At 49.4% G+C, this 13,414-nt stretch overlaps 1 protein-coding gene across 5 annotated transcripts in view; it reads left to right on the plus strand.

Moving 5' to 3' along the window:
* MPP7 (membrane palmitoylated protein 7) overlaps window positions 1-13,414 on the plus strand; it is a 360,464-nt gene that overhangs the window by 271,914 nt on the left and 75,136 nt on the right. For all 5 annotated transcript variants that reach the window (XM_030550282.1, XM_030550284.1, XM_030550285.1 and 2 more), the window contains 4 exons: window positions 2,747-2,832; window positions 4,650-4,724; window positions 5,376-5,572; window positions 6,106-6,170. In XM_030550282.1, coding sequence (XP_030406142.1) covers window positions 2,747-2,832; window positions 4,650-4,724; window positions 5,376-5,572; window positions 6,106-6,170 — 423 coding nt within the window. The remainder of the gene's footprint in view (window positions 1-2,746; window positions 2,833-4,649; window positions 4,725-5,375; window positions 5,573-6,105; window positions 6,171-13,414) is intronic.

A 13,414-nucleotide genomic window follows, 5' to 3' on the forward strand; every position in this document is an offset into this window, starting at 1 on the left:
GAATGTTGTTTGGGCTTGCCAAAGGAGGGCAGCAATGCTTTATAGTGGAGGATGGCAGGGGAAAAGAAGTCAGAAATTGCAGTAAAATGTGAGCGGTGGTCAGCTTTGCAGTGCTGACTTACCCTCTTGGAATGTGAGGGTGGAAAGCTTTAAAGGTGCAAGCCCTGGGCATTGGAAACCCTTTCTCCATGCAGCAAGCAAGGCAACAAGGAGGTACTGGATAAAGGAACGGAATGGGGAAAGGGGACTCTCGTGATTGGTACAGCAGGGAGCCAACCCTCCTTTCTTATAGCTCACCTTAACCCTCCTATGAGGCAGATGGTAAGGTCCAAGCCATGGGTTAGCTGGGGGTCCTGGATGAAAAATGCAGTGGGAGCTGGTGAAAGCCCCAGGTAGTTATTTGAATAAACATAGATTTGCCTGCACTTTACACTTTATCTGCCAGGTATTCCCAGACATCTATATAATAAAATTGTGGCCTAATTAAATTGGTATCAAGTGTCTCCTATCCTCCTTTCTGGACAAACCTTTTTTCTCTGCAACACAATTTTTGCTTTCCTTTTACTTGTGTCAGGAAAGTGAATTTTACCTTTCACTTTTTGTCAGTAGTTGTTTAGTGCAGTGTTTCAAACTTATTTTCTGGCAACCCAGTTGAAGAAAATTATTGATGCCCATGACCCAGTGGAGCTGGGTAGGAAGGGTTTGGGATGTGGGAGGGGTTCAGGGCTGGGGCCGAGGGTTGGGATACAGGAGGGGGTCAGGGCTTTGGGCTAGGGGTGCAGGCTCTGGGGTGGGGCCAGGGAAGAAGGGTTTGAGGTGCAGAAAGGAGCTTCAGGTTTGAGGGGAGGCTCAGGGCTGGGGCAGGGGATTGGGGCACAGTCTTAGCTCTGGCGGCTCTGGGTCATCAGCGAGGGTGCAGAGGCAGGCTTCTCACAGGTCCTAGGCTCTTGCCCGCAGGCACTCCCCTCCTCCGCTTCCAGTCACCATTTCCTAGCAAATGGGAGTGCGGAGCCAGTGCTCAGGGCAGGGGCAGCACACGGAGCCCCATGGCTCCCCCACCTAGGAGCCGGATCTACTGCTGGCTGCTTCTGAGGGGACAGCGTGGTGTTGGAACAGGTAGGGACTAACCTGCTTTAGCTGGACAACACTGCAGATGGTACTTTTGACAGCTCGGTCGGCAGTGCTGACCATAACCACTGTGACCCAGTACCTTACATTCCGCAACCCAGTACTGGGTCGCAACCCACAGTTTGAAAACCACTGGTTTAGTGTAATGATTTTTGAAGTATTTAAAAAGTGTTTGGAACTTTTAATAATTCTGCTACAATTATAACTTAGTAATTCAGAAAAAGTTGCTGTATGATCAGTTTTGCAACATGTCATTGACTCACATTGATGGTGCTCAGCACCTTGCAGAATTGGACCATAAATTAGCACTCACTGTGGCTTAGGGTTGCCAACTTTCTATTGGCACAAAACCAAACACTCTAGCCCCGCCTCTTCCCTGAGACCCCCCCCAGTACATTTCCTCCTCCCTTGGTGGCTCGCTGTCCCTCACCCTCACTCACTTTTACTGGGTTGGGGTGTGGGATGGGGTGAGCATTCTAAATGGGGGGCAGGCTCTGGTGTGGGGCCAGAAATGAGGGGTTCAGGGTGTAGGAGGGGGCTCTGGGCTGGCGGGGCAGGCCGAGAGATTTGGACTGTGGGAGGGGGTTGTGGGTTGAGGCAGGGGGTTGGGCTGTGGGAAGGGTGAGGCTCTGGGCTGGGGGCCAGGAATGAGGGGTTTGGGGTGCACGTGGGAGTTCCAGACTGGGACATGGGCCAAGGGATTCGGAGTGCAGGAGCGGGCTGCGGGTTGAGGCAGGGGTGGGGGTGAGGGCTCTGGGGTGGGGCTGGGGATGAGGGGTTGGGGGGCAATCAGGACTGGGGTTGGGGCTTGGGGTTGGAGTGCGGGCTTACCCTGGGTGGCTTCCAGTCAGCAACGATAAGGCAGGTGCCTGCCTGTGCTGGCTCCATGCTGTGCACTGGAAGCAGCCAGCAGGTCCAACTCCTGGGGGTGGGGCAGGAGGCTCCGTGGCACTGCTGTCACCCACAAGCACGTCTCTTCCTCTGTAGCCCCCCCTCAGCTCCCATTGGCCAGGAGTGTGGAGCTGGTGCTCAGAGCGGGGATAGCGTGTGGAGCCCCATGCCCCCCCCCCCAGAAGCTGGACCTGCTGGCCACTTCCGGGGCACAGTACGGTGCCCCAGAACAGGTAGGGACTAGCCTGCCTTGGCTCTGCAGCACCACTAACCAGACTTTTAATGGTCCTGTCGGTGGTGCTGACCAGAGCCTCCAGGGTCCCTTTTCGACTGGATGTTCCAGTCAAAAACCAGACACGTGGTCACTCTACTCTGGGTAGCAAAAGGAAAACAATACAAGTTGAAAGAAAATAAGTATACAACATTTCTAATACCAGTATCTGAACTACTGGGAATATTGGAGATACACTGTTAACTTTTAGAGGGAAGGAAGAGAAATGACCAATCTACCAAATCTCTGTAGGTTATTCATGATGATATTGGGTACAGTAATGTTCACTATGTATTCATGTTTCTACAGTATCTGGAGGAAAGATGCAGACATCAGTGCCTAGTTTAGAAGGGATAAACATAAAAAAAAAAAAGTAGAAGGACTTAATGCTGACTGTGCACCTTTTCAATTAAACGCAACCATTCGACAACAAAATAAATATTTCTCAATGCATAGGTCTTATTCACATTGGTGATGAACTTAGGGAAGTCAATGGGATTCCTGTAGATGATAAAAAACCGGAAGAAATAATACAAATTTTGGTAAGTAACAAACACATTTTAAAACCTGTTTAGAAAAAAAATTAGAAAAAGTAATTAGGTTTGCCATTTCAGAGGTGCCTAGTTTTAAAAAGTATATCAGTGCTGTTTTTTCCCTGTACTGTCATTTGCATCCCTGTCTCTCCCTGGGCCTTGATGATGGGTTGTATTTTTTATATTAACATTTCAGTTATAAAGGGTGAATAAATGTTACAGATAAGCATGTTACAGATCTAAGTAGTTTGTGTTATAGGTAGTTATGTGCACATCAGTGAGAAGTGATACAGGTAGTTGTTAAACTGTGGATATAGAAACATCGATCTGCTGGACTCTAAATTTGTAACAACTGATTAGCTATTTCTTTTTAATATCTATTATTTATATATTAACCTTTTGTAAAGTATTTATAAATGGAACCTTAATATGAAGTGTTACTTGATGAGTATGAATTGTACTAATGTTGTTGTGCTTTCCTAGCTTGTGCTTCTCTAAATTACACCGTTGCTAATAGCCATACAAACTTGTAAGTTTGGAAAAATATCACACCCTTCATAACTTAATCTATTTTCAGGCATATTCTTTTTAAAAAAATGTATTGCTAAGTCTTACTGTTGTAGAAGTAGTCTTTGCTACCAAGTACATGTGTGGATGCCTCATTAAATTGACTGTCTTGCTTTAAATGTTTGTCTCAATAGCCAACATGATTAACTTCACATCTTGACCTTCCCAATGGTATTCTATGCCTGCTCTATGGTTTTGTATTCCCTATCGAAATGTATTTTCCTGCAAAATTAATATTTGTAAAAAAGCAATCTCCAGAAACGCAATAGCAAAGGTGTGAGCAGTTCCCCCATTTACCTTACTGAAGTACAATATAAACATCAGAAGCTAGTTAGAGCCATTTTCAATGGTTAACTGTATTACTGTTTCCAGTCCCAATGCTGGTGAAATAAGGACTTGGCCGCTGTTTTGTCAAACAGTAAACTTTTAGATGGCAGGCTTGCAGGCAGAAGTATGTCTCACTTAGACCTGTTTCCATTTTGCTTGAATCATTGGCTGTCTGTTGCATTGTGCTAGTTTTTATGGAATAGTCTGCATGCAGCAATAGCAGAGTCTACAGCTAATTAGCACTTCTTTCAATAGCAAAATGTCAGGCAGGCAGTGGGACTGTATTGTGGTTTATAAGTAAAATTCAGCCAGACACACACTTTAAATAGAGCATAGGGAGAGAGGAGTGGATGAGGTGGTTGATAATGGTTAACTTGTTTGAAGACTTCCTTTTTTTCCCCCTCTCTTTTAGAACACAGTCTGTTCAAAAATGTTTTCCTTGTTCTGGTCTTTTTAACTTGCCAAAAGAATAAATTCCAAGAGAAACAGTTTTATGCTACAGTTGTGGCACAAACCTGTTTGAATGTTTGTCATTTTTTGAATGGTATAATGTTAGTTGGAGTGTTCCAAACTTTGCCAGGAGACTTGGGGCTGTACCTGATGTACATAAAACTGAAAAATTGCCTTTTCCCTCATCTTTAATATGGAACAGTAGCCTCTGAAACTGCAGGTCCCAGCTTCTCAGCTTGCATCTTTGCTGTGAGCAGTGGTACACAGATCAAAATGAAGCATAGCAAACCAGAACCTGTGATCTTCACAGTTCACAGCTCCATATTGTGGCATTATAGAACTCCAGGGGTCATATATGGGCTGCATTTTGACTATCTCTGCATTAATTTGGTGTACCTCTTGTTTGCGTTTAGACTCATTATATTGTTTAAAATTTTGAGAAAGTAATTCTCAATTTGTTTTCTGTTCAAAATATTAATCAGGCTCAGTCTCAAGGAGCAATTACGTTTAAAATTATACCTAGTATCAAAGAGGAAACACCCACAATAGAAGGCAAGGTAAGCCCTAATTAAGAATGTTTCATATGACTGTTGCAGTGACTCTTACACTGCATATAAACATTTTATCAGGACGTGGCGTAGGAAGACAGACACAGGGCTGGATTTAAGCAGCAGGATGAAACTTTACTAAGTCATCAATGGGGAGGGATGCTATACAGCCACCCCCTCACATACCAGGCATTTAAATGGATCCCAGTGCAGGGTTAGAGGACTCTCACCATATAACCAATGACTTTGGGTAGACTTGACTAGGCCCACCTCTAAAACTCAGCTCACTTCTGAATCCTCTACCTCCACGCATGTGAGTGGGGGAAGAGAAAGTTACCAAGAGAGTACCTCAGTCCATTAAAATTGTGCATCTCCACTTCTCCTTACAGTCATGAAGTCCACCAGCAAAATCCCAGGTCTCATTTTCCTCTGGGAGCAGGCCATTTTAGTCTTTGTGTTCACTGGACACTGGCTTCAAGTTACACAGACTAAAACATTCCTACTATAGACTTCCACGTAAACATTTTACAACAATAAATTTTTATAATATTGCATAATTTAGTTTAGAGTTCTTTGCAGTAAATGCAAATAAAAAATGGGATAAACCTATGGTTTGTATTTAAGGATATTTTTAATCTTAAATAAAATGTTTTCTTCCAGATGTTTATGAAAGCCCTATTTGACTATGATCCTACTGAGGATAAAGCAATTCCTTGTAAAGAAGCTGGGCTTTCTTTCAGAAAAGGAGATATCCTTCAGATCATGAGCCAAGATGATGCAACCTGGTGGCAGGCTAGACATGAAAGTGATTCCAATCCCAGAGCAGGCTTGATCCCTTCAAAACATTTCCAGGAGAGGTAAGCTACTGTGGTACATAGTTTCATTTTTCTTCATATACGAATACTTTTCTTTGCAAAGCCTTTAGATCAGCATGGTTGTCATACAAGTGCTTGTGGATTACAAGGTTATGATCAACTTTGAAACCTTGCATTGTGGTAAAATAACTGAACTTAGAATCTCCTTGTCCAAATAGTTTTGATTTCCCTTCTTGTCTGGCTGGAATGAATAATGACTGATGGAATAGTGCTGATCCAGTTTGGAAGAAAAGCCATATGGAAAATAGCACTTCAATATCTATAGCCACATTGATGTACTATTCAGGAAAAAGAGCTGCAGCAGTTTTTGGAGAGCTTACAAAATTTAAGACACTGGGATTTAATAGCACTTGAATAGATTGTATTGTTTTGGGTTAATTTAAAAAAAATCTTTCAGGATATTTTACAATAGTTTCATGATGCTGAGTGTTTATTAATCCCAAACTCGCACTGAAAACTGAGGAGTTTGTGTCTTTTTCTTTCTCTCTCTCTCTTTATCCCCTCCAATATTATAGGAGATTTGCATTGAAAAGACCAGAAGTACATATGCAGCAACTGAAAATTTCCAACAGAAAATCATGTAAGTCCGTTAAACTGGAATAGAAATCATGCTCTTTGATCTCTAACCTTAGAACAACATTTCTTTCAGCCCAGTCAAGAGGGTGTACTACTCTAGGATACAATAGCTCCTGAATCACATTATCTCAAAAAGAAAAGCATATATATATAATATGAAAACTGTAATTATTATGATTTGTTCCTACAGTTCAAACTACAATTGCTCTCAACTTGCTGACTTATTAAAATATTCAGGGCCCAACCCTTAGACTTAGGCCTGGTCTACACTACACGTTTAAACCGATTTTAGCAGCGTTAAACCGTTTTAACGCCACACCCATCCACACTACGAGGCTCTTTATATCGATATAAAGGGCTCTTTACATCGGTTTCTGTACTCCTTCCCGACGAGAGGCTATGATGGCCAAAGGACACACCAGGGATTCAGTGCAGTGCAGAGTGAAAGTTAAGGAGCTCAGACAAGCCTACCAGAAAACCAAAGCAGCAAACGGAAGGTCCGGGTCAGGGCCGAAAACATGCCGCTTCTACACTGAGCTGCATGCAATTTTAGGGGGCTGCACCACCACTATCCCACCCCTGTCCGTGGATTCCGAGGTGGGGGTTGTAATCTCAACCATGGCTGAGGAGTCTGCGGAGGAGGAGGAGGAGGAGGAAGAGGAGGACGACCTTGCAGCGAGCACACAGCACTCCGTTAACCCCAACAGCCAGTAGCTTTTTGTGACTCAGACAGAATTATCCTCCCAGCCCTCCAGCCCAGACAGTGAAGCCATGGAAGCGACTTCTGGTGAGTGTACCTTTGTAAATATAAAACATGATTTAAAAGCAAGCTTTTTTTAATGATTGATTTGCCATGAGGGCTTAGGATGCATTCGCAGCCAGTAAAGTTATTTGAAAAGTTTGTTAACATGTCTGGGGATGGAGCGGAAATCCTCCAGGGACATCTCCATGAAGTGCTCCTGGAGGTACTCCAAAAGCCTTTACAGAAGATTTCTAGGTAAGGCAGCCTTGTTCCGTCCACCATGGTAGGACACTTTACCACGTCATGCATGTAGCAAGTAATCGAGTATCATTGCATGACAAAGCATAGCTGCGTATGGTCCCGGTGGTTGCTGGCATTCAAGAAACATCCGTTTTTTATCTCACTGTGTTATCCTCAGGAGAGTGATATCATTCATGGTAACCTGGTTGAAATTCAGGAATTTAATTAAGGGGACAAAGATGGCCATTTTCCTACTGGGCTGTTGCTTAAAAGAAATCCTTCCTTGCACGTAGCCAAGCCGGGGGAGGGGAGGAAGGATAGTGCTAAGCTTTTTTGCGTTTGGCTGGCAGGAATCGTCCCAGCTACCAGCCACGCGGTGGGGGACGGAAAGGGGGGTGATTAGCAGTGATCTTCCATGATACCAGCCCTACGGTGGTGGGAGGGGTAAAGCAATCATCCTAAAGAATTGGATGGGGGGTTGGCTTCTGCTGCTGCATGTTAACAGGAAAGAAGCATCAGAGGGCACTGTGTATATGAAGGCTGGAGAAGCCTAAAGACAATGACTTACCATGGCCGCATGCAAGCTGAATTCTGATGCCCAGACCTGCGTTTGTGAGATCTGTAACACCAGAGCCGCAGGCACTTCCGTTTAAAGACTCTCCTTATGGAGTCAGCTCTTAACCCTCCGTCCTCGTTACTGAGCACTGACAGCGCTTCTCCAGCACCGGAGCACGCCAGCTCCTCCAAGACACCTCGGCACCGGCCTTCTCCAGCACAGGGACCTGACCGAAGGCCGTCAGCTTCCTCCACGCCTTCGGCGCAGACTCGTTTGGATCGCCCGGCACCTACTCCTGCCGTGGCACCGACGACTGTGGTACCGTCGACTCCGGTCCCAAGAGGGCTGTCGAGTCCGGTCCTGGAGAGCTCCCCGATGAGACCCATGGTCGAGCTGACTGTCCCCTCCACGCCAGAGACATTCTCCTCGGCCAGGGACCTGATTGCAATGACTGAGTCTGCCCTGCCTCAACCCCCGGCACCGCCGGTGTGGGTTCTGTGTTCTAGAGGCAAGAGGCCGCTATGAGACCTCCTTCGCTGGAATCGACGAGCCGGCACCGATCTCGATCCAGGTCCCGGCACCGTTCAAGGTCTAATGGACGGTCCCGATCTCAACGCTGCTCGCAGTCCCGTCACCGCTCACAGAGGCGGTACCGGTCGTACTCACAGCGCAGATCCACCTCTCCCGCCCAGTACTCTTGGCACCACTCCCGGCACCGAGACTCTCGCAGCCAGTCTCGCCACAGACGTTCGAGATCCAGGTCGACCTCCAGGCACCACGCTGGTTGCAGGTCCCGGTCTCAGTCTCAGCACCAATATGATTCCCGGTACCTATATCCCCAGCACCGAGGAGGTCGCCAGCGACGGGAGCGAGAGACTCATACCAGCCTCGTTCGGCTCCTCCATGGCCGTCCCGACACCCGTCCGTGTCTTCTCAGGCGGACAGTGCATACGCCCCCGACACTGACGTGCCTGCTGCCTTGTTCCATGAGCTCCAGCCTCAAGATCATGGACCGCAGCAGTGGGGATTCTGGACGCCTTGGGCGTACCATCAGGCCCAAAGCCCTCAATCAGATCCATCGTGCTCGAATGCCTCAGAACATAGGGTGCCGGAGGTCATGATTACCCGTCCTCCTCCTCCTCCTATGGAGGAAGGGTTGACCCAGCCTCAGGACTCCGAGCTCCCCAGGGAGACAGACACGGTCCACCAGGCGGAGCCCTCGTCTGACCCGATCATTCCAGGTCTCTCCTCTTCATCCTCCCCTGACGAGGCTGTAGCTGAAACCTCATCTGCCAGCCCGCCTCCGCTTGACCTCAGGGCCCACCAGGACCTCCTCAGGCGTGTTGCACAGAACATGAACTCGCAGGCCGAGGAGGTCCCGGAGATACAAGACCCAGTGGTGGACATTCTGTGATCGGATGCCCCCACTAGAGTGGCCTTCCCATTCATTAAGACCATACAAGCCAACGCCACTACGATCTGGCAGTCTCCAGCTTCTGTTCCGCTCACTGCACGAGGAGTAGAGCGCAAATACATGGTGCCCTCCAAGGCTTATGAATACCTGTATGTCCACCCTCCTCCTTGCTCCCTCATCATCCAGTCGGTCAACGAGAGGGAGCGCCATGGCCAGCAGGCCCCAGCCCCTAAATCAAAGGACGCAAGGCATATGAACTTGCTCGGGCGAAAGGTCTACTCTGCAGGGGCCCTCCAACTCCGCGTGTCCAATCAGCAAGCCCTCCTTAGCCGCTACAGCTACAACACCTGGGCGGCAGCAGACAAATTCAAGGAGTTGCTTCCACAGGACGCATGACAGGAGTTCTCGGCGATACTCGATGAAGGGAAAAAGGTCGCGAGAACTTCCCTCCAGACTTTCCTGGACGCTGCGGACTCAGCCGCCAGGACTCTGACCTCTGGCGTGACTATGCGCCGTATCTCATGGCTGCAGGTCTCCGGCCTCCCCCCGGAGCTCCAGCAGACTATTCAGGACCTTCCATTTGAGGGCCAAGGGCTATTTTCAGACACAACTGACCCTAGGCTGCAAAGCCTAAAAGACAACAGGGTCATTATGCGCTCATTAGGGATGCACACGCCGGTAACTCAGCGCAGGCCCTTCCGACCCCAACAGCACCACCCTTACCCTCAACCCCGGCAGAGACAAAACTTCGCCAGATGGCGAGGCAGAAACGGCTGCCGAAGGCAATCAGGCAACCAAGTGGGTCAGAACCAAAGCTCCTCCAAGCCTTCCTGCGGGCCAAAACCTTCCTTTTGAAAGTGCGCCCGAGGGCGTTGTACCAGTTTCTTTAAAGGATCCGTCCCCGCCCTTTTCCAACCGGCTTTCCTTTTTCCTCCCTGCGTGGTCCCAGCTAACATCAGATCGTTGGGTCCTATGCACCTTGGAACTTGGATACCACCTACAATTTATTTCAACCCCCCCCTTCCACTCCCTCCCTCGTCCCTCTTCAGGGACCCCTCTCACGAGCAACTCCTCCTACACGAGGTGCAAACGCTCCTCGCCAAAGGAGCCATAGAGGAGGTACTAGAGCACGAGCGGGGCAAGGGGTTTTATTCCTGCCACTTTTTAATCCCCAAGGCGAAGGGAGGTCTCAGATCAATCCTCTGGTACATGGTAAAGTTGAAGTTCCGTATGGTATCCCTGGGGACCATTATCCCATCCCTGGATCCTGGAGACTGATATGCCGCCCTCGACATGCAAGATGCCTACTTCCACACAGCCATCTTCTCACCTCACAGGAGGTTCCTCCGGTTCGTGGTCAACCGGCAACATTTCCAATTCTCGGTCCTCCCGTTCGGCCTCTCTACAGCCCCAAGAGTATTCACCAAATGTATGGCTGTAGTCGCCGCCCACCTTCGCCGCAGTCGGATACATGTCTTTCCGTATCTAGACGACTGGCTTATCCGCAGGACTTCCGAGACGCGAGTCCTCAGTCACATCTGCATTGTCAAGAACCTTTTCCTACATCTAGGTTTAATGATCAATGTGGAAAAATCGACTCTAATCCCCACTCAGAGGATAGAGTTTATTGGTGCCACCCTGGACTCGACTCTGGCCAAAGCCTGTCTACCACTGTCACGGTTCCAGACTATGACAGCCATCATCCAGAGGCTGCAAGCAGTGCCGCTGACTTCGGTACGCTCTTGCCTCGCTCTCTTGGGCCACATGGCAGCCTGCACGTTTGTAACGAACTACGCAAGACTGCGCCTATGGCCCCTCCAGTCCTGGCTCAACCCACAATACCGTCCAGCCAGGGATCCTATGGACGTGGTCTGCACCATTCCCTCGACCATCCTAAACTCCTTCCAGTGGTGGCTGGATCCCTCCATGGTGTGTGCGGGGTCCCGTTCCATCCGCCCCAACCCTCAGCGTCCCTGACAACAGATGCATCATCCCTTGGTTGGGGGGCCCACCTCGGGCACCTACGCACCCAAGGCCTTTGGTCATCTCACAAGCTGGACCTCCACATCAACGTGCGGGAGCTGAGAGTGGTCTGCCTCGCTTGTCAGACATTCTGACAACACTTACAGGGCCGTTGTGTTGTCGGTATTCACCAACAACACAATGGCCATGCACTATATAAACAAGCAGGGCGGCACGAGATCTTCACCCCTATGTCAAGAGACCTTGCAACTATGGGACTTCTGCATAGCCCATTCTATACACCTCACTGCGACCTTTCTCCCCAGAGTCCGGAACACACTGGCGGATTGCCTCAGCAGATCCTTCCTTTCCCACGAATGGTCCCTTCGCCTGGACGTTGCTCTTTCGCTCTTCCGGAAGTAGGGGTTTCCCCGGATGGACCTCTTTGCATCTTGCGGGAACAGGAAATGCCAGACGTTCTGCTCCTTTCAAGGCCTTTCACCGGGTTCAGTGGCGGACGCCTTCCTTGTGCTGTGGACGACGCACCTGCTCTACGCCTTTCCATCATTTCCGCTCATCCACAAGGTCCTACTGAAAGCATGTAGGGACAAAGCCCGCTTGATCATGATAGCTCCAGCGTGGCCTCGGCAGCACTGGTACACCATGTTGCTAGACCTATCCATAGCCGACCCTGTTCCCCTGCCTCTTCACCTGGATCTGATCACCCAGGACCACAGTAAGCTCCATCACCCGGACCTTCAGTCGTTCCACCTTATGGCATGGCTCCTGCGTGGCTGACCCAGTCTGAGCTGCGTTGCTCCACCCCAGTGCAACAGGTGCTCCTGGGTAGCAGGAAGCCTTCCACTAGAGCAACATATTTGGCCAAGTGGAAGCGTTTTGCGTGCTGGCGCATGGAGCGGAACTTCCTTCCCACCGAGGGCTCCATTTCCAACATCTTGCATTACCTGTGGTCCCTCAAACAACAGGGCCTGGCGGTATCATCTCTGAGGGTCCATTTGGCGGCCATCTCTACCTTCCACCCAGGGGAGAATGGCCGCTCGATGTTTTCTCATCCGATGGTGTCTAAGTTCCTTAAGGCCTAGAGCACCTCTACCCTCAAGTACACCGCCCTGCCCCTACATGGGACCTTAACCTGGTTCTTGCCAGACTCATGTCCCCTCCTTTCGAACCGTTAGCAACTTGCTCCCTTCTATACCTCTCCTGGAAAACCGCGCTCCTGGTGGCCATCACGTCCGCGAGACGGGTCTCGGAGCTTCTGGCCCTCACGGTGGATCCCCCGTATACTGTGTTCCACAGGGACAAGGTGCAATTACGACCAGATCGGGCCTTTCTCCCCAAAGTGGTATCGGCCTTCCACGTTAACCAGGAGATCCCCAAAACCGCATTTGTCTCACAGGGAACAGCAGCTACACTCCCTAGACGTCCGGAGAGTGCTCGCTTTTTATATCGAGCTAACTAAGCCATTCCGCAGAACCCCCCAACTCTTTGTCACGGTGGCTGAGTGCATCAGGGAGCTACCTGTCTCCTCGCAGCGGATTTCCTCCTGGGTAACATCATGCATCTGCTCCTGTTACGACTTGGCTCAAATTCCCTCGAGCCACATGACTGCGCACTCCACCAGGGCTCAGGCCTCATCGACTGCTTTCCTCGTTCACGTGCCCATTCATGAAATCTGTCGTGCAGCGACCTGGTCCTCGGTCCACACCTTTGCCTCTCACTATGCCCTGGTTCAGCAGTCTAGGGATGACGCAGCCTTTGGCTCCGCCGTGTTGCACTCTGCGACATCTCACTCCAACCCCACCGCCTAGGTAAGGTTTGGGAATCACCTAACTGGAATGGATATGAGCAATCACTCGAAGAAGAAAAGACATTTACTCACCTTTGTAACTGTTGTTCTTCGAGATGTGTTGCTCATATCCATTCCAAACCCGCCCTCCTTCCCCACTGTCGGAGTAGCCGGCAAGAAGGAACTGAGGAGCGGTCGGGTCGGCAGGGGTATATATCCAGCGCCATAGTGGCGCCACTCCAGGGGGCAACCTGCCGACCCACCGGAGTTGTTAGGGTAAAAATCTTCCAACGAGCGTGCACGTGCGGCGCGCACACCTAACTGGAATGGATATGAGCAACACATCTCGAAGAACAACAGTTACAAAGGTGAGTAACCGTCTTTTCTGTTTGCAGGGGAATGGGAGTTGCTTTAAAGTGTGCTTTAAAGCCAGTAAATACTGGTGGACACCAACATCAGATCTGTTCACAGCAACCAAGAATATCACAAGTCCCAGGTTTTGCATCTGTTACTAAAGGAGGGTGCCA

Source organism: Gopherus evgoodei, chromosome 2 (assembly GCF_007399415.2).
Source record: "Gopherus evgoodei ecotype Sinaloan lineage chromosome 2, rGopEvg1_v1.p, whole genome shotgun sequence".
Taxonomy (NCBI): Eukaryota; Metazoa; Chordata; order Testudines; family Testudinidae; genus Gopherus; species Gopherus evgoodei.